Below are 19,513 nucleotides of genomic sequence, written 5' to 3' on the forward strand. Positions count from 1 at the left end.
TGTCTCCCTCCACGTATCCTTCTAACTGCTGTGATGTACCAAAGAAGGATAAGACTCAATCAAGTCAAGACGAAATTGCTATTCACCAGATTGTGCCTGATGAGTTCTTTGGCAAATTCAAAGGAAGAAGAAGCGCTGTCCATCAAGCTTTTGAGTTCTGCCTGAAATCGAAAAAGGAAAAGTTTAGGAAAAGGGCAAGTGTACAGTTCTTATACCACATATTTTTTTATAACGCTTTATTGTTTACAAAGAATATAACACACTATTTCATTTGTTTCTCAGGACTCTGAGAGTCGGTGTGACTATCCTCATTTTACAGATGAGAACATTGAGGCTTATAAATATTAAATGACTTGAACCTTCCAATAAGCAGCAAGTTTGAAACCGGTAAACCCAAGTCTGAAGACTTCTACTTTGCAGAATCAAAGGTGACAAAGGAGCTAAGCTTTTCAAAACTGCGGTTGATTCTTCAATCTGATCATTCTACCTATATCCTGAACTCTCATATTACCGCCTTGCTGCTGAATTGGCCTTTATTAACATACCATAATTAAAATACCTTCTCCTATTATTTATTAGACCTATCAGATCTCTTCTGTGTTCTCTCACCCTTTTAGCTCCTCATAGAACAAATGGTCAACCACTTCTAGCATCTTCACTAACACCTTGGACTACCTTAGCCCTTCCTCAGCTTTCTGTTTTTCCTGACTTGCCAATCTATAATTCTGAGTAATCTTCCTCTCCTCCTTTTTCTACTTCTATCAGTAGGTAGCCAAGCTTTTCAGGACAAAATAATTAAATTTAATATTTTTTTATTTTAGAGACAGAGAGGCAGCAAGCAGGGGAAAGGGGCAGAGGGAAGAGGAGAGACAGAAAGACAGAGAGAGAGAGGGAAGAGGAGAGACAGAGAGACAGAGAGAGAGAGAGAATCTTAAGTGGGCTCCATACTAAGCACAGAGCCTGATGTGGGACTCGATCCCATGACCCTAGGATCATGACCTGAGCCAAAATCAAGAGTCAGATGCTCACCCGAGCCACCCAAGCACCCCACTATTTAAATTCTTGATTGTTCTCACTAACCACTACAAACTTGTTCTACTTGATCTCATATGGGATTGTGCATCTACCCCAGCAACCATTTTGCTAATCCTTTCTTTTGTGCACAGCAGCAATTCTGAACTGCTTGGTTATATTAAGCTAGATCAGCAATTTTCAAACTTTTTGATCTCAGGTTCTCTTTTATAATCTTAAAAATTATTAAGGATCCCAAAGAGCTTTTGTTTATGTGCATTATAACCCACATAAATAGTGCACACTACAATATATATTGTATTAGAAATTAAAACAGAAATTTTAAAGTATTCAATTAATCAATAATAATAATAAAACCACCATATATTAACATAAATATGTTTCATTTTTTTAAAAAACTACATTTAGGGGCACCTGGGTGGCTCAGTCAGTTGAGCATCTGACTTTGGCTCAGGTCATGATCTCACAGTCCATGAGTTCGAGCCCTGCATCGGGCTTTGGGCTGACAGCTCAGAGTCTGGAGCCTGCTTCAGATTCTGTGTCTCCTTCTCTCTCTGCCCCTCCCCCACTCACGCTGTCTCTGTCTCTCTCAAAATAAATAAATTTTTAAAAAACTACATTTACCAATGCAAAAATTTAGTGAGAAGAGTAGTACTGTTTTATACATTTCTGCGTATCTCTTTCATGTCAGGCTTAAAAGAAGACAGCTAGATTGGCATGTCTGTATCTTCATTTGATCTATTTTGAAATCACGTTGTCTCTGGGAAACTTCAGTGCACACTTGAGCAAATGAAAGTGAAAAAGGAAGATCTTTCAGTAAGCTGAGGATAGTTGTGATGCGGGCAGGGCCAACCAGAACTCAGGGTCAGGTAAGCGAGGTGCCGAGGGGCCAGGATTTAAAGAAGTACTCATTGTACACTCAGAAGTGGTCTACACCGTTAGTCATCAGAGAATCAAAACCACAATGAGATTCTACTTCACATTCAATGTGATGGCTAGCAAAAAAAAGTCAGATAAAAACTGTTGGCAAGGAGACAGAGAAACAGAATCCTATATATGGCTGGTGAGAATGTAAACTTGCACAGTTACTTTGTAAAACAGTCTGGCAGTCCCTCAATTAAATAGAGAGTTCCATATAACCCAGCAATTCTTCTAGGCATATACCCAAGACAAGTGGAAACAGGTCCAAAACATGTCCAAAAACATGTACACAAAATGCTTATCACAGCATTATTCATAACAGGCAGAAAGCGGAAGCAACCCAAATGTCTCTCACTGATGAATGGCAAAATATAATGAAGTACATCCACACAATAGAATATTATTTGATCATAAAAACTAATGACATACTAATCCATATCACAGCGTGGTGAACTTTATAAACATTATGCTAAGTAAAAGAAGATAATCATAAAAGTTTACATATTGAGGCGCCTGGGCGGCTGTCGGTTAAGTGTCTGACTTCGCCTCAGGTCATGACCTCACTGTTGGTGGTTTGAGCCCCGAGTCGTGAGTCTGCTCACAAAGTGCAGAGCCTGCTTCAGATCCTCTGTCTCCCTCTCTCTCTGCCCCTCTTCTGCTCACATGCTCTCTCTCTCAAAAACATTTAAAGAAAAGTTTACATTTTATATGATTCCTTTCATATGAAATATACAGAACAGGCAAATCTGTAGAGACAGAGAGCCGATTAGTAGCTGCCTGGGTCAGGGGGATGAGGGCCAGGGGCTGATAGCTAAGAGGCATGGCGTTTCTTTTTCTTCTTCTTCTTCTTTTTTTTTTAATCTTTAATTTTTGAAAGAGAGAGAGTATAAGCAGGAGAGGGGCAGAGAGGGACACAGAAACCGAAGCAGGCTCCAGGCTCCGAGCTGTCAGCACAGAGCGCAATGCGGGGCTTGAACTAATGAATGGTGAGATCATGACCTGAGCTGAAGCCGGAGGCTTAACCAACTGAGCCACCCAGGCGCCCATGGCATTTCCTTTTGAGGTGATGCAAACGTTCTAAAACTGTGGTGGTGAATACTCTGGTTTCTCTTCAGATCTCATAAATCTTTCGCCTTTTACTAAAACTGTGGTGGTGATTGCACGTACCTGTGAATATACTAAAAATAAATGAATTGCACACTTAAAAAGGATGACATATATGGGCTATGTCTTAAATCTCTATGAAGTTGTTAAAAACATAAAACTTGAACTAGAAGACAAGGGTCATCTTATCCATGTTAGAGTGAAAATGACCTTTCTGGAAGCATGACACTAATGATAGAAACCACATAAATATTCTGCATTCATGGGGTGCCTGGGTGGCTCAATCAGTTAAGTGTCCAACTTTGGCTCAGGTCATAATCTCACATTCATGGGTTTGAGCCCCACATAAGGCTCTGTGCTGACAGCTCAGAGCCTGAAGCCTGCTTCCAATTCTGGTCTCCCTCTCTCTCTGCCATTCCTCGCTCATGCTTTGTCTCTATCTCAAAAATAAATAAAAAACATTAAAAAAAAAAAGAAATATTCTGCATTCAGGGTGCCTGTGTAGCTCAGTCAGTTGAGCACCCCACTCTTGATTTCGGCTCAGATCACGATCCCAGGGTCATGGGACCGGGCTCAGCATCAGGCTTCAGGCTGAGCATGGAGCTTGCTTAATATTCTCATTCTCTCTCTCTCTCTCTCTCTCTCCCTTCTCCCACTCTCTCTCTCAAATTTAAAATTAAAAAAAAATTTTTAATGATTTTTATTTATTTTTGAGAGACAGAAAGAGACAGCACGAGCAGGGGAGGGTCAGAGAGAGAGGGAGACACAGAATCCGAAGCAGGCTCCAGGCTCTGAGCTAGCTGTCAGTGCAGAGCCCAATGCAGGGCTTGAACCCACGAACCATGAGATCATGACCTGAACCAACGCCGGAAGCCAGATGCTTAACTGACTGAGCCACTCAGTCGCCCCTAAAAATTTTAATAAATTAAAAGACAAAATAGTCTACATGAAACATGTCTTTATACATTCAAAAGTTCTGTGCCCTTATATTTAAAACATATATTAGGGTTTTGTCCTTTAAATCTAATTGGCCAATCTTTGTTTTTTAATTGAGAAATTAAACCTTTTAAATATAATATAATTAGGGGTGCCTAAACTGGTTCAGGGGGTGGAGCATGTAACTCTTGGTCTTGGGATCATGAGTTCGAGCCCCACTTAAAAATATAAAATCTTTGGGGCACCTGGGCGGCTCTGTCAGTTGAGCATCCAACTTCAGGTTAGGTCAAGATCTCACAGCTCATGGGTTTGAGCCCCATGTCAGGATCTATGCTGACCACGTGGAGCCTGCTTAGAAGTCTCTCTCAGCCTCTTTCTCTGCCCCTCCCCTGCTCATGTTCTCACTCTCCCTCTCTCTCAAAATAAATAAACATTTTTTAAAAATAAAGTCTTAAAAAATAAAAAAGTATATAATTATAGATAATTTAGATTTGAAAAAAAGCAAAACAATGAGGTTTTTAGAAGATAATATCAGAGAATATGATCTTGATCCAGGAAAGCCTTTAAAACAAAATAGAGAAAGCACCAAACAGAAAGAAAAAAATAGACAGCTTTGACAATGTTTCTGCCTACAAAATCTTTGATAAATGTGAATATTTACTGAGAGTTTACCATGCAGATCAAGTCAGGGACTTTACATACACTACATCACGTAATCTCCACAGCAGCCTATAATAAGTCCACTGATTACTTTCTTTATTTTGCAGGTGATGTTTCAGGAGATTGAGCAGTTCACTGAAGGCCACACAGCTATCACCCAGGAGTGGAATTTGGGTCTATCTGATTTCAAAGCTCCTGCTCTTAACCACTACCCTGGAAGCCTGCCTGGTTCAGGAGGGAAAGTTCTTTTAAGTCTTTATTCTCTGAAACTAGCACTGTCCTTCCCTCCAGCAGCATCTTATATTCATTGCTTCTATTGTTTCATCATCTGTTTGTCATCCTGCTGCCAAATCTTTTATGACAAATTCCAGTCCAAGCGATTACTCACCCACTCCTCAACTCCTTGTCATCTAGATCCACGTCCCAATGATCGTGATATGCTAATCGTCAGAGTGGGGAACTGTAGGAAATCCTAGTTATCGTTTTTTCTCAGTCTTCATCGTTATTGACCTCTTTGAAGCTCCTCCTTCTTTGAACACGATTGTCCCTTAATTTCTAAGTCATACTTTAAGTTTCTCATTCAACCAATATACTTAGTTGACACCAACTTTATGTGTGCTTTGTGTCAGGTTCAAGAATACAAACATCAAAAGACACTTTTAATCCTCAATAAACTTGTCTAGATTAAAGACAATTAGGCAACTACCAAATAGTATGCATGTGATATTATATATGTGTGTGTGTGTGTGTGTGTGTGTGTGTGTGTGTGTGTGTATACATATGAGGTAAAAAGAAAGTACATCTGAAACTGCAGTTAAGTCTGTGGGCTTTAGAGTCAGATAAACACGAGTTTGAGACCTGAATTCATCTCTTATTTTAAAACGTTGGGCCAGTTATTCAAAGTACTTTAAGAAGTAAGTGAATCATTACAGATTATGTCATGCTTGCTACAGAAGAGCGGAATGCTACTGGTGCTCATAGAGAGAATGAACCCTATTAGGTTGAATCCATTATACAAATTACTAGAGGAATGCCTTATTATTAAATGGTTTAATAAAATTATAAGTAAACACAAACAGCTAAAGCTCCCCCCGCCAAAGCTCGTCAGGGTACATTTGACATAGTCATCTACGGCTGGGTACATTATAATATGTAAACTGCACAGACACCATTTCAAATGAAAAACCATGCCTTCTGGAGACACGACATGCAGCTTGGTGCCCCAGCTTGGAGAACGCTCGACCTGCATAATACTGGTTAGCCACGCTACCCACACCAGACTACAGAGACAGCGTGCGCAGACACAATGTAAACATTTAATAGACTGGAAAATATTGGGAAAAGTCCCCAAGATTAAATCGAGGTAGAAAGGCAAGGATATATTTTGTTTATTTGTTCTTACTATAGGCCATAAACCCTAAAGAGATCAAACTGCAAACCAGTTTACTACTATTAAACTGTGAATGCTGGAAAGCAGCCGGTGAGGCTGACTGCAGGGACGACCTGGTAGAAATGAGCACGCCCTGTTAGACCTATGAGTGCAAACATATGGTATCTGTCCTTCTCTGCCTGACTTATTTTGCTTAGCATGACACCCTCGAGGTCCATCTACTTTCCTACAAATGGCCAGAAACCTAACAGGGGACCATGGGAAAGGGAAAGGGGGGAAAAAGAAAGTTAGGGAGAGGAAGGGAGACAAATCATGAGAGACTCTTAAATACTGAAAACAAACTGAGGGCTGAAGAGGGAGAGGGGAAGGCAAGGGGGGTGATGGCCATGGAGGGGGGCACTTGTGGGGAAGAGCACTGGGTGTCATATGGAAACCAACTTGGCAATAAACGATTAATAAAAAATAAAAAAATAAAATAAAATAAATCATGCTTTTCCCATTCAGAAAAAAACAAAAAGAAACGAGCACACCCAAGAACATACCTTACGTGACATGTAAAGGGACTGCTCAGTGGCAGGTGGGGTGGCGGGCACCCGTACTGCCCAACAGACCACTTTCATCAACATCGACCACAAACAGTACACCTCCCCTCTCCCCTGTGGCACTCAGGGGTGGAATTTGCTGTCAGCTAGAACACGTTAATAATGTTCCTCGCTGTTACATTTTCATAGTGAATTTTGGCTCCGATAGAGTCAATTTGCCGGTTTCAGTTCCTTCCCCTCCTCCCCCAGTGGCACGATGCCAGCTGGATCTGTGTTTTGGGCAAGGTTGGGATTTTAAAATTTCGACACGTGCTCAAATTTTACATTTGAATTTTGGTGGCTTCTGACATCAACTAAAATAACAGCAGAGGAAGTAGTTTCCAAGTGTGGCCTCCTTCACACAGTTAACCTAAAACTAAGCTGGATGAGGGCGCCTGGCTGCCTGTGGAATGTGCGACTCTTGATCTCGGCGTTGTAAGTTTGGGCCCTATGTTGTTGTAGAGATTACTTTTTAAAAAATCTTAAAAATAAAACTATATATATTATGTAAATAAATAAAGAAATATCTGTCAATATAGTATAGAATACGCCTTCTCTCCCTTTTTCTCTGTGTGTGTACATGTATGTGTGTGTGTGCAAGTGTGTGTAGAGTGCTAAATAAAAGGGAGTCACATATATGGCCTCCTATCTACTCTGTTTCCTACATAAAGACAGCTACAACAGGGGCGCCTGGGGGGTTCTGTCAGTTGAGCATCCAACTTTGGCTCAGGTCATGAATTCACACCTCATGGGTTCCAGCCCGCATCAGGCTCTCTGCTGACATCCCGGAGCCTGGAGCCTGCTTCTGATTCTGTGTCCTTCTCTCTATCTATCTGCCCCTCCCCTGCTTACCTTCTGTCTCTCTCTCTCTCTCTCTCTCAAAAATAAATAAACATTTAAAAATTTTTTGAAAAAAGAGAAAGAAAAAAGACACTATAACAGATTTGATCCACAGAATTATAAGGGAAAATAAATAATATATACCAAGCACTTTGCATAGTGCCTTTAAGTTACTCAATTTCTAAATTTCTTTTCTTAATTTAAAAACACTCTAATTATTTTATCTATTTTGAGAGGGCCAGAAAGTGTGCACGGTGGAGGGGCAAAGAGAGAGGGAGAATCCCAAGAAGGCTCTGCGCTGTCAATTAGAACTCATGAAACTGTGAGATCATGATCTAGGCCAAAATCAAGAGTTGGAGGCTCAACCAACTGAGCCACCCAGGTGCCCCTAATATAGATTTTTTACATAGGTTTCATGCTCAACGTGGGCTTGAACTCATGACCTGGAGATTAAGAGTCATGCTCTACTGACTGAGCCAGCCAGGTGCCCATAATTTCTAAGTATTTATAAAACGTTTACCAGTATTGCCTCTTGGGATAACCCTAAAAGAGACACTGAATTGTACCAAGCAGAATAAGGCACTCCAGAAAATGAGCATGTTACATGCATTAGTAGCAGAGTAAGGTGTGTGGAACAGCGTCACTGGCTAGACTGGAGAGGACCAGGCTCGAGGCAGGGAAATTATTGAAAGAACCTAAATAAGAGAGATGAGAAGTGCCCAGACAAGAGCAGTGGCAGAGGAGAAGAGATAGATCAAAGAGGTATCTAGGATTCAGAATTTATAGGAAGTGGTAGATGATTAGACGCGGGAGGAAGAAAAAGACTGATGGAAATCCTAGGTTTGAGATGAGATTTACATGCTAATAACAACGAACCACACAGCCACAAACGTATTTTAGAGGAAGAAGCAGAACTGTTTGGTGTTGATTTATTTAACTTAATGTAAAGCATCCAGGTAATGATCAGCTACTATATATTAGACATAGAGAATTCAGAAGTCAACATTGTTTTAGAATATCTATCTAATCACTCTAAATATTTATATAATTGGTTCATATAGAATCACCCTGGCAATATCAAAGGGATATTAATCCAGAGTTACAGATAATAGAGTCTTATGACTAATCCAGAAAGTATAGGGTTATTCAAACTGGAATTAAGTAAATTAAAAACAAATTTCCATCACTACCTCAGCTGCTTTGCCGTTGTAAAGGCGAAAATGGTTACAGGCCTTAAGATTGAGTGCGATGGTGCTATCAGGAATTTGCTGAAGGTAAACTGCCAGAACTTCCTGGGACACATCATAGTAATCCAACTTGTAGTAACACAGGGCCACATACACATTGAGGGCAAGGTATTCCCTATTAGATGAAAGAATAAAGGGTTAACAGTTTAAGTCTACTTTAGAGAAGTGTTGTCAAACTAAAGAGACTTTTTCTAAAGGTTCAAATGGACAGCCAGACAAAGAAGACATGAATTTGCCTTTTGAAGAAAGAAAACAAGGTATCATCAGTGTGATATTTTTCTTTTGTAATATTTGGGTGCTTTAAGTAGAATGAAAGATGACAACTAAAGGAGAAAGGGAAACATTAAGCTTCTACTGGTTCATGTTAAAAAAAATGAAACTAACGTATGCTGTAACTGGGCAAAACTGTAAACGAGCATATGGGAACAGAGGACGGACACACAAGCGCGCAGACTCATTGGCTGAGGGGGGAATGGGTGGGGGCAGGTAAAGCAAAAAGGGAAAAGGCTGGTGGATGAGGTATTTTGGGGAAGTAGGAGATGAAAGTTGGAATGTTAATTCTCCAGGATGGTTTATTTCTAATTTTCTCGGAAAGTTACCTACCATGTAATACAATGCTGAGATGATACATTTAGACTATGAATTTTCAACAGGGGCCATATCATCCCCAAAGGGTTAAAAATTCTTATGAATAAATGGAAAATCGTACTCATTTTATATATAAAGCATAGATATATGCTCAATATGTAATGGACACACAGTATATCTGTGGTTTTAACATTTCATAAGAAGGCAATTGGAGGGAAAAGAAGTCCAGAAAGGCTCCTTGGAAGGGTGATAATGAAATAAAGGTGGACAAGTCCCGATCTGGAGAATAAGGAGTTCTTAATGTGACCAGATTATTAGCTAAGCAGATTTGAACACATGGTGATAAGAGAAGGAAACCATACTAGGTCCTCAGCCTAACTGGTTTCAGAAAAAACTAACAAAATGAGATTCTGAGTAGACATAAAAGGGCACAGACCTGTTATCTAGCAGTATTCTTTTATAAATATCAATGGCTTCTTGGTAGTGAGATCGCATGTAGTGGATTGAGGCCAAACTGAGTTGATCTTCTGTGATATCCTGAAGATTCTGATGGAAGTTCATCAACTTCTTCTCATCATTAAACTAAAATTGTCAGAGGGAAAAAGACATGAAAAGACTCATATTAGAGAACAGTTAATCAACACGTACGGTGCAGAGATTTTAACTCCTCCTTCAGCCATCTCGTCTCTCTGTTCTCCTATTTCCCTTCAGTTCCTGATCTTCTCCTCTGTCTCCTTCAGAGAAAGAATGAAAACGGCCTCTGGAAGCATAGACTTGACAACGGAAAACCTTAAGTCACAGGTAATAACAACCCCCTTCCTTCTTCTTCCTATTTTTTTCTTTTTCTTTTTTTTTTTTTTGTCTCTGTATTGCTTTCATTTGCTGTTGGCAAGAGAGACATTTTAAAATATAAAGACACATGGGGAGCCTGGGTGGCTCAGTTGGTTGAGTGTTCAACTTCAGCTGAGGTCATGATTTCTTGGTTTGTGGGCCCGAGCCCCTCATCAGGCTCTGTGCTGACAGCTCAGAGCCTGGAATCCGCTTTAGATTCTGTGTCTCCCCCTTTCTCTGCCCTTACCCTACTCGTACTCTGTCTCTCCTTTCTCAAAAATAAATAAACATTATAAAAAAATATTTTTAATATTTTTATGTCTTTTTAAATTTATTTTTGAGAGACAGAGAGAAACAGTGCAAGCAGGGGAGGGTCAGAGAGAGGGAGACACAGAATCTGAAACAGGCTCCAGGCTCTGAGCTGTCAGCATAGAGCTCGATGCAGGGCTCGAACCCACCATCCGTGAGATCATGACCTGAGCCGAAGCCAGTCGCTCAACCGACTGAGCCACCCAGGCTCCCCTATAAAAACTTTTTAAATATAAAGACACAATAAGATAGAAAGTTTAAAAGTATGTGAAGAGACATAATAGACAAGTACTATATAAAAGAGAGCAGTGTAATTATACAAATATGACAAAGTAGATTTTATGTGAAGAGGAATTTCTAGAGATAAAGAGAGGCATTTATTTCATAATGATGTTTCAATCCACTAGACAGATATAACCATTCTAAATTTGTATCCACTTAATGATAGTCTGGAAAACATGTAAAGAAAAACTGAAAGAACAAAAAGAGAGATAATTATACAGTGATACTTTTAAATGCACCTAGAACAATTATTTTCATATATTGCCTATGGGTGATTTGATAGACTTCGTGTAAAATAATTTAGCAATATCAACGAAAAGCTTTAAAGTTGTTCAAATGAGCTCAGTAAGCTCATTTCTAGGATGTTCAGAATAACATTTTTGCAATTAAAATTAAAACACTCTAAATGAAAAAATAAATAAAACAATCTAAATGGCACTGATTCCTTGATTTCTTTTTGTGCTGCTTCATTATTGGTGTATAGAACAACAGATTTCCATATGTTGATTTTTGTTTCCTGTGACTTTACTGAATTCATGTATCAGTTCTAGCAATTTTTTGATGGAGTCTTTTGGTTTTTTTTTTTAAACTAGTGTAATTTTATCTACATTGGAGTAAATGTCATCCTGTGTATCAGACATTGCAATACTGTTCATTTCCCTTTTATCATGCAAAAATGCCAATTTTGTCATTAAAAAAAACCCTTTAGAGGGTCATATTAATATTGCCTTTCCACCCAAATTAAGGGAAAAACCAAAACACAAAAATTATAAGTCCCAATAAAAGGGCTCTTCAAGATTTCATAAACTATGGACATAAAGTTGCTAGTTAAAGTAAAGGCGGAATTTTCAGATTTGTATAAAAAATTCCCATCATTTAGGTATTTTCCTCGGCCATCGCAAATCTTTGCAACACGATGTAAAGTTATCCTATTCTAAGGTTTGTAGCAACTATGCAAAAACAAAAGCAAGGGACCATGGGAAAAGATGTGTGTGTTCTTCATGGCCTGAGAGCGTACACATTTTTGAGTAATTTAAAAGGTTAACTGTAAGAGCCTGACGTGTTTTTCTGTATCTCACCTCTTCACCTATCTGCAGTATCCTTAAACAAAAGTCAGTAACATCTTAATAGCAGAGGTCTACCTATCTCCCTCTTCCTCTCTCCTAACTAATCCTACTCAATTTTCTCTCATCTTCCTGAGTACCTTCCATCAACAGCATCACAAGTTGGTTTAAAAAAAAAAAAAGGAAGGAAAGAAAGAAAGAGGGGGAGAAAAGAAGAAAAATAAAGTGAGTTTTACAAGGGTTTTGTTGGTTAATTATTTACCGGCGGAGTCACTCCACCAGTTTGATTTCATTGGCTAGCAGCTGGTTCATGTTGAACAGGCCCCCTGGGAGCTTGGTGAGCAGCTCTCCCGTGCTTTCAGGGTCGCTGTCAACAGAGCTGGAACTTGCGCTCATGTTGTCGACAGCAGTGCTGGCTGGGGGACCCAGCTCCGGCTCACTAGTCTCACTGGCCGTGGACACCACGGAGAGCAGGGACATACGCCGGGTGAGCCGGCCAGAGGGCAGGAGGGAGGCGGCATAGTCCGCTATGACACCAGCCACATCTAGATTACAAGCCTTATCAAAGGCGATGAAACCTACATTTGCATTGGCCTCACAGACACAGAAGAAGCCGTCATCTTTCATCAGTAGGTCAATGCCACACACGTCCGTCCCCAGGATATTAGACACCTGGATGGCTAGCTGCCTCCCTTGTTCACTCAAGGAGCACATCATCCCCACACCACCTAGTGAGCAGTTACTTTGCATCCTTCCATCAGTTGAACAACGTAACATGGTGCCAACCACATGGCCTCCCACAACAATGACACGCACATCCCGTCCAGGAGACTCTTTAACATACTTCTGGAACAGGTATGGAGCTTCATGGCGAATAAGATGGCTTAGATCAGCCAAATGGTGCTTATCTCGAGCCAAGAAAACAGCTTTGCCTCTATGACCTCGTGTATTCTTCACTACCATGGGAAACTCCAGGACTTCTGCTTCAGCAATCATTTTAGCAAAATTTTCATGACCACCATAAGAGAAAGTATCTGGCAGAGGAACACCATGGCCAGCCAACTCTTGAAATGTCCAGAACTTATTAACACAGTTCAGGATGGCTTGAGGTCGGTTCATCAACCGGCATCCCATCTTCTCTAGATGGCGCAAAACAGTGATGTCACTATCTGCACCCAAGAGGTGGGTACTCTCACTACCACCACCTGGGGGTAGGCAGTAATTAGTTCTCCATTGATCCGCAGACCCAGGTTTCTTTGCTCGATTGTCAGTACCACCTCATCCATCACCACAGCTCTAAAGTCCAATTCCTCCTCACAACATTTGGCCTTTAATGCTCGTAAAATTTCTTTTTGGGGATAGTCTTCCCTAATTCGACGGTCTGTCAAAAACCACAACTTGGCTGCCATAGAGCTACGCATCTTGATCTGCTTGTTCTTCCTTTTCCTGGAGTATTTCCTCCTGAATGCCGATTCGTTATAATTGTAGACTCAGCAAAGCAAGTCTAGACTCTAAATGCTGGCTGTCTGAAAAGGCAGGCAGGAACCAAGGCAGGAGTCGAGATGCTTCATTCCTCTTTTGGTTTTTTTTAAACCAAGTTTTCTATATAGAGTATCATGTCATCTGCAAATAGTGAAAGTTTTACTTCTTCTTTGCCAATATGGATGCCTTTTATTTCTTTTGGTTGTCCAATTGCTGAGGCGAGAGCTTCCAGTACTATGTTCAGTAACAGGGGTGAGAGTGGACTTCCCTGTCTTGTTCCTGACCTTAGAGGAAAAGCTCTGGTTTTCCCCACTGAGGATGATATTAGCTGTGGGATTTTTTTTATGGCCTTCATTATGTAGAGACATATTCCCTCTAACCCTACTTTGTTGAGGGTTTTTATCATGAATGGATGATATACTTTGTCAAATGCTTTTACTGCACCTATTTGAAATGATCATCTGGGGGGCGCCTACGTGGCTGAGTCGGTTGAGTGTCTGACTTGGGTTTAGGTCATGATCTCGCGGTTCATGGGTTCGAGCCCTGCGTCGGGCTCTGTGCTGACAGCTAGCTCAGAGTCTGGAATCTGTCTTTGGGTTCTGTGTCTCCCTCTCTCTCTGACGCTTCCCTGCTCACGCTGTTTCTCTCTCTCTCTCAAAAATAAAGAAAACATTAAATAAATTGAAATGATCATCTGGTTCTTATCCTGTTTTATTAATGTGGTGTATCACATTGATTTGCAACTACTGAACCACCCCTGCAGCCCAGGAATAAATCCCACTTGATTGTGGAGAATGATTCTTTAAATGTACTGTTAGATTTGGTTTGCTAGTATTTTTTTTTCTGAATGTTTATTTAATTTTGAGAGACAGAGACATAGAGAATGAATGGGGCAGGGGAAGAGAAAGGAGGTCACAGAATCGGAAGCAGGCTCCAGGCTATCAGCACAATGCCCAACATGGGGCTCTAACTCACGAGCCATGAGATCATAACCTGAGCTGAAGTCGGACGCTAGCATTTTATTGAGAATTTTTATATCCATGTTCATCGGGGATATTGGCCTGTGGTTCTCCTTTTTAGTGGAATCTTTATCTGGCTTTGGTATCAGGGTAATGCTGGCCTCATATAATAAAATTAATAAGACAAGAAACAACAGGTGTTGGTGAGGATATGAATAAAGGGGGACCCTCTTACATTGTTCTTGGGAATACAAACTGGTGTGGCCACTCTGAAGACAGGATGGCGGTTCCCCCAAAAGTTAAAAATAGAACCACCCTATGATCCAGAATTGCACTATCAGGTATTACCCAAAGAATACAAAAATACTAATTCAAAGGGATATATGCACCTTGATGTTTATAAAAGCATTATCTACAATGGCCAAAGTATGGAAAGAACCCAAATGCCTACTGACTAATGAATGGATAAAGAAGATATATATTTACAATAGAATATTATCCAGCCACCAAAAAATGAAATCTTGCCATTTACAATGATATGGATGGAGCTAGAGAGTATTATCCTAAGCAAAATAAGTCAGTTGAAGAAAGACAAATACCATATAATTTCACATATATATTGCATTTAAGAACCAAAACAAATGAGCATAGAAAAGAGAAAGAGGGGCAAACCAAGAAGCAGATTTTTTTTTTTAATTTATTTTTGAGAGACAGAGACAGCGTGAGCAGGGGAGGGTCAGAGAGAGAGGGAGACACAGAATCAGAAGCAGGCTCCAGGCTCTGAGCTAGCTGTCAGCACAGAGCCCAATACGGGGCTTGAACCCAAGAACCGTGAGATCATGACCTGAGCCAAAGCTGGACGCTCAACCGACTGAGCCCCCCAAGTGCCCCCCAAGAAGCAAACTCTTAATGATGGTTACCAGAGGGGTGCATGGGGGATAGGTTAAACAGGTGATGGGGATTAAGGGGCTTACCTGTGAGGACCACGGAGTATAGAATATAAGTATTAAAAATGTAAAAATAAATAAATATATAAATATAATCTAAAAGTCAAATAACTAGGAATTGTTAAATAAATTATGATACATGACAATGAAATGTTATAAAAAATTTTTAGAAAGTTACAATCTTGGGGCATCTGAGTGGTTCAGTTCGTTAAGCATCTGACTGTGGTCCAGGTCATGATCTCATCGTTCATGAGTTCAAGCCCTGCGTTGGGCTCTGTGCTGACAGCTCAGAGCCTAAACCAGCTTCAGATTCTGTGTCTCCCTCTCTCTCTTCCTCCTTGCTTCTACTCTGTACTGCTCTCTCTCAAAAGTAAATAAAAACACCAAACCACAAATTAAAAAAAAAGTTACAGTCTTAAAGACTATTTGTGACTCAAGGATATGCTCATTATAAGGATGAGTAAGAAAAAAAGCAGAATATAAAAATATATATTCAGCATGAATCTCACTCTTGCAAAACAAATAAATGAACAAAAATAAAATATGTATATAAAAAGTAGTTATTCTAAAAGGAGATAAAATTTATCAAAAGATTAAAATGTTGTTACCCCTAAATGTCCATCAACTGATGAATGGATCAAGAAGATGTGGTTTAGGGGCGCCTGGGTGACTCAGTTGGTTAAGCATCCAGCTTCGGCTCAGGTCACGATCTAATGGTTCATGGGTTCGAGCCCCGCGTCAGGCTCTGTGTTGACAGCTAGCTCAGAGCCTGGAGCCTGCTTCCGATTCTGTGTCTCCCTCTCTTCCTGACAGTTGTCTCTCTCTGTCTCTCAAGACTAAATTTTTTAAAAAAACGTTAAAAAATTAAAAAAAAAAAGAAGAGTGGTTTATATTTACAATGGAATACTACATGGCAATGAGAAAGAATGAAATCTGGCCATTTGTAGCAGAGTGGATGGACCTTGAGGGTGTAATGTTATATGAAATAAGTCAGGAAGAGAAGGACAGACACCATATGTTTTCACTCATAGGTCTAACAGGAAAAACTTAATAGAGGACCATGAGGAGGGGAAGGGGGGAGAAAGAGTTAGGGAGAGGGAGGAGGCAAATCATGAGAGACTCTTGAATACTGAGAACAAACTGAGGGCAGGAGGGGGAGGGGGAGAGGGGAAGGGGGGTGATGGGCATGGAGGAGGGCACTTGTGGGAAAGAGCACTGGGTGTTACATGGAAACCAATCTGACAATAAACTATAAGTAAAAACTATAAAAAAATAAATAAAAAATGTTGTCACCTTTAAATATGGTAGTTATTTCCTTTTTAAATTTTTGCTTAGTTACATTTGTCTAATGGAATTAACGTGTAACTTCTATAATATGGAAAATTGTTTGGAAAAACATTTTATGATGATGACCAAAATTATTGCTATAAGGCAATTTTGAAAAGTGCATATGTTTTTCAAGAAGTTAATACAAGGTATCTGTGAGTATGCTTCCAAAAGACAATAGTACAATAGAAGACTACTACTTAAGAACTAAAATCTAACATCTCTTAATAAATTAGTAGGGTAGGGGCGCCTGGTGACTCAGTTGGTTAAGCATCCAACTTCGGCTCAGGTCATGACCTCACGGTTTGTGGGTTCGTGTGCTGACAGCTCAGGGCCTGAAGCCCACTTCGGATTCTGTGTCTCTCTCTCTGACCCTCCCCTGATCACACTGTCTCTCTCTGCCTCTCAAAAATTAATAAAATGTTAAAAAAAATTTCTTAATAAAAAAATAAATTAGTAGGTAAAGAACATTAAAGGGAAGAGAATCCTATAAAATTAATACCCACATTCTATTTGTTCTACAAATATCATTGACAAGCATTTCTATTTAATTATCCTTCACCAAGGGCGCCTGGGTGGCTCAGCTGGTTAAGGTCAGAGGACTTTGGCTCAGGTCATGATCTCATGCTGACAGTGCAGAGCCTGCTTGGGATTCATTCTCTCTCTCTCTCTCTCTCTCTCTCTCTGCGCCTCTCCAGTTGCATATGCTTGCATGCTCTCTCTCTCTCAAAATAAATAAAACTTAAAAAAAATTTAAATTATCTTTCATTGCTGTTTTTAACAAGAAGAAAGAAAAAATATTTTAAAAACAGAAAGTGTGAAATGAGAACATAAATACCTTATGAGCCAAGTGGAAGAGGAGGCGATTTTGAAGTCGGCTTTTGGGAGCTAGAAAAAAGAGTTCAAGCTACTTACTCATTGTCAATGACACTTAGTCCCCTGCAAGAATGACAGGAGATGAACATAAAACTTCCAAATCCTTACCTATGTGAACATGATATACCTCTCCTATAACATAGATTATTTTAGTCTGTTCTCTACTTATAGTAGTGGGAACAGCATCAAGAACCAGGAGAAAACCGTAAGGTTCTAGTCTTCCCCAGCTCTGGTTCTACTGGGTTCTATCACGTCACCCCCAGCGCAGCACGCCACACACAGCCTCCCGCTGAGCTGTTCACGCACTGATCAAACACTGGAAATAAACAGCTATGTTCATCCCACTTCATGTAGGGATCCACTCTCATTCAGCTGTTCTTCCCAGTATTTTTTGTCAATTCCTTCCGAAATCTCCTTTTCCACAATTATACAGCCATATTTTCTTAAATATTAGACCAATCTCTACTCCATAGATCTAGCATGATAATCTGCCACCCTGAAAAAGCCAACCAAGAGAAAAGGTTAACATCTTTCGAGTTCCAAATCCCCTTTGCATTGTTAGAGAATTTTCCTAATTCTAGATATCTAATTCTGTATTTCTTTACAGATAAAAATGATACTTCGATGTATAAAAAAATGTATATGGAAAGGATAACTACCTTGATCACTTTCTATGTGTCTAATACTGTTCTCACAGATGAAATCTAGAAACATGTAAAATAAGTGACTGACTCAAAGCCCCTTATAACAAAATTAAGAAAAACTATGTTAGTACATAGGAAACACTTTGGGTACAAATTAAGAAAGGCTTCGAGTTCCACATTGTCCATGAATTTGAGCTAGAATTGTCCTAAATATGTATGTATCAGTTAATTCTCTAAGAATTCTACCCTGGAATATCTTCTTCCCTAACAAATTTCATAACAAACGTTCCCTTGACCACTTTCTCTACATTTCTTTGAATTTAATTTGATTCGGGGCACCTGGGTGGCTCAGTCGGTTGAGCATCTGACTTCCACTCGGGTTATGATCTCATAGTTCATGAGTTCGAGCCCCACATCAGACTCACTGCTATCAGTGCAGAGTCTGCTTCAGATTCTCTATCCCTCACTCTCTCCTCCCCTTCCCTGCTCACACTCCCTTTCTTAAACATAAAATAATAAAACACTGAATTTACTTTGATTCATACTGTCATTATTTTTCATCTTTCCACCATGTTCCTTTCCACCCTATTCTAATTTGCAAGTTGATGCCCAGTTCTCCTTAGATGGCTGTCAGGCCAGGTCAAGCAGACAAAAACAAGTCTGCATTTTTTAAGCAGAAATTACTTGGTTTCTAATTGGGAAACAGAGAAAACAGCTATCAAATCCACATCCATAAGGGCTTAAACAACTACCCCCAATTCCTACAACAACATGAACATCCTACCATGATGGGGCGTAAGAAAGTAACTTGCTGGCCTTTTGCTTCTCTCGGCCTTTTCTTTCAGCTTCTGGGGAGGTGGGCAGAGAGGAAGCGGCACAGCGATTAACTCTCTCTTTAAACATAAAGTTGCTAAGGCTCAATGTTCTTTGAAGACTAAAGCTATTTTTTAGTTTTCTTTTTTTAATTATTATTTATTTTTAAATTTTAGTTAGTTAGTTTTTAGTTTTATCATAGTACTTGGTTTTTCCTCACTAGAAAAATGATTTGGGGCTCCTGAGTGGCTCAGTTCATTGAGCGTCTGATTCTTGATTTCCGCTCAGGTGGTAGTTTTACAGTTCATGAGTTCGAGACCCGTGTTTGCCTCTGTGCTGATAGTGCGGAGCCTGCTAGGGATTCTCTTTTCCTCTCTCTCTACCCCTCTCCTGCTTGCAAGCACGTGCTCTCTCTCTCAAAATAAATAAATAAACTTTAAAAAAAAGAAAAAGAAAAAGGAGTTATACAAGTTTTAAAATCCCCAAAATAACCCTTACCATTAATGATGAATACTAGATGTTAAAGGGGCCATTTTTGGGACGCCTGGGTGGCTCAGTCAGTTAAGCGTCTGACTTTGGCTCAGGTCACAATCTCACAGTTTGTGGGTTCAAGCCCCATGTCAGGCTCTGTGCTGACAGCTAGCTCAGAGCCTGGAGCCTGTCTTTGGATTCTGTGTCTCC

The 19,513-nt window shown here is 40.0% G+C and overlaps 1 protein-coding gene and 1 pseudogene across 1 annotated transcript in view; both read right to left on the reverse strand.

Annotated features, from left to right (window-relative positions):
* Positions 1 to 19,513, reverse strand: part of TTC26 (tetratricopeptide repeat domain 26) — a 53,610-nt gene that overhangs the window by 25,918 nt on the left and 8,179 nt on the right. Inside the window, exons 5-8 of the mRNA XM_029922821.1 lie at positions 17,338 to 17,387; positions 9,736 to 9,881; positions 8,655 to 8,826; positions 87 to 161 (exon numbers count right to left, since the gene is read on the reverse strand). Of these exons, the coding sequence (XP_029778681.1) occupies positions 87 to 161; positions 8,655 to 8,826; positions 9,736 to 9,881; positions 17,338 to 17,387 (443 nt within the window). The remainder of the gene's footprint in view (positions 1 to 86; positions 162 to 8,654; positions 8,827 to 9,735; positions 9,882 to 17,337; positions 17,388 to 19,513) is intronic.
* LOC115278384 lies at positions 12,056 to 13,206 on the reverse strand (annotated as a pseudogene).

Source organism: Suricata suricatta, chromosome 2 (assembly GCF_006229205.1).
Source record: "Suricata suricatta isolate VVHF042 chromosome 2, meerkat_22Aug2017_6uvM2_HiC, whole genome shotgun sequence".
Taxonomy (NCBI): Eukaryota; Metazoa; Chordata; class Mammalia; order Carnivora; family Herpestidae; genus Suricata; species Suricata suricatta.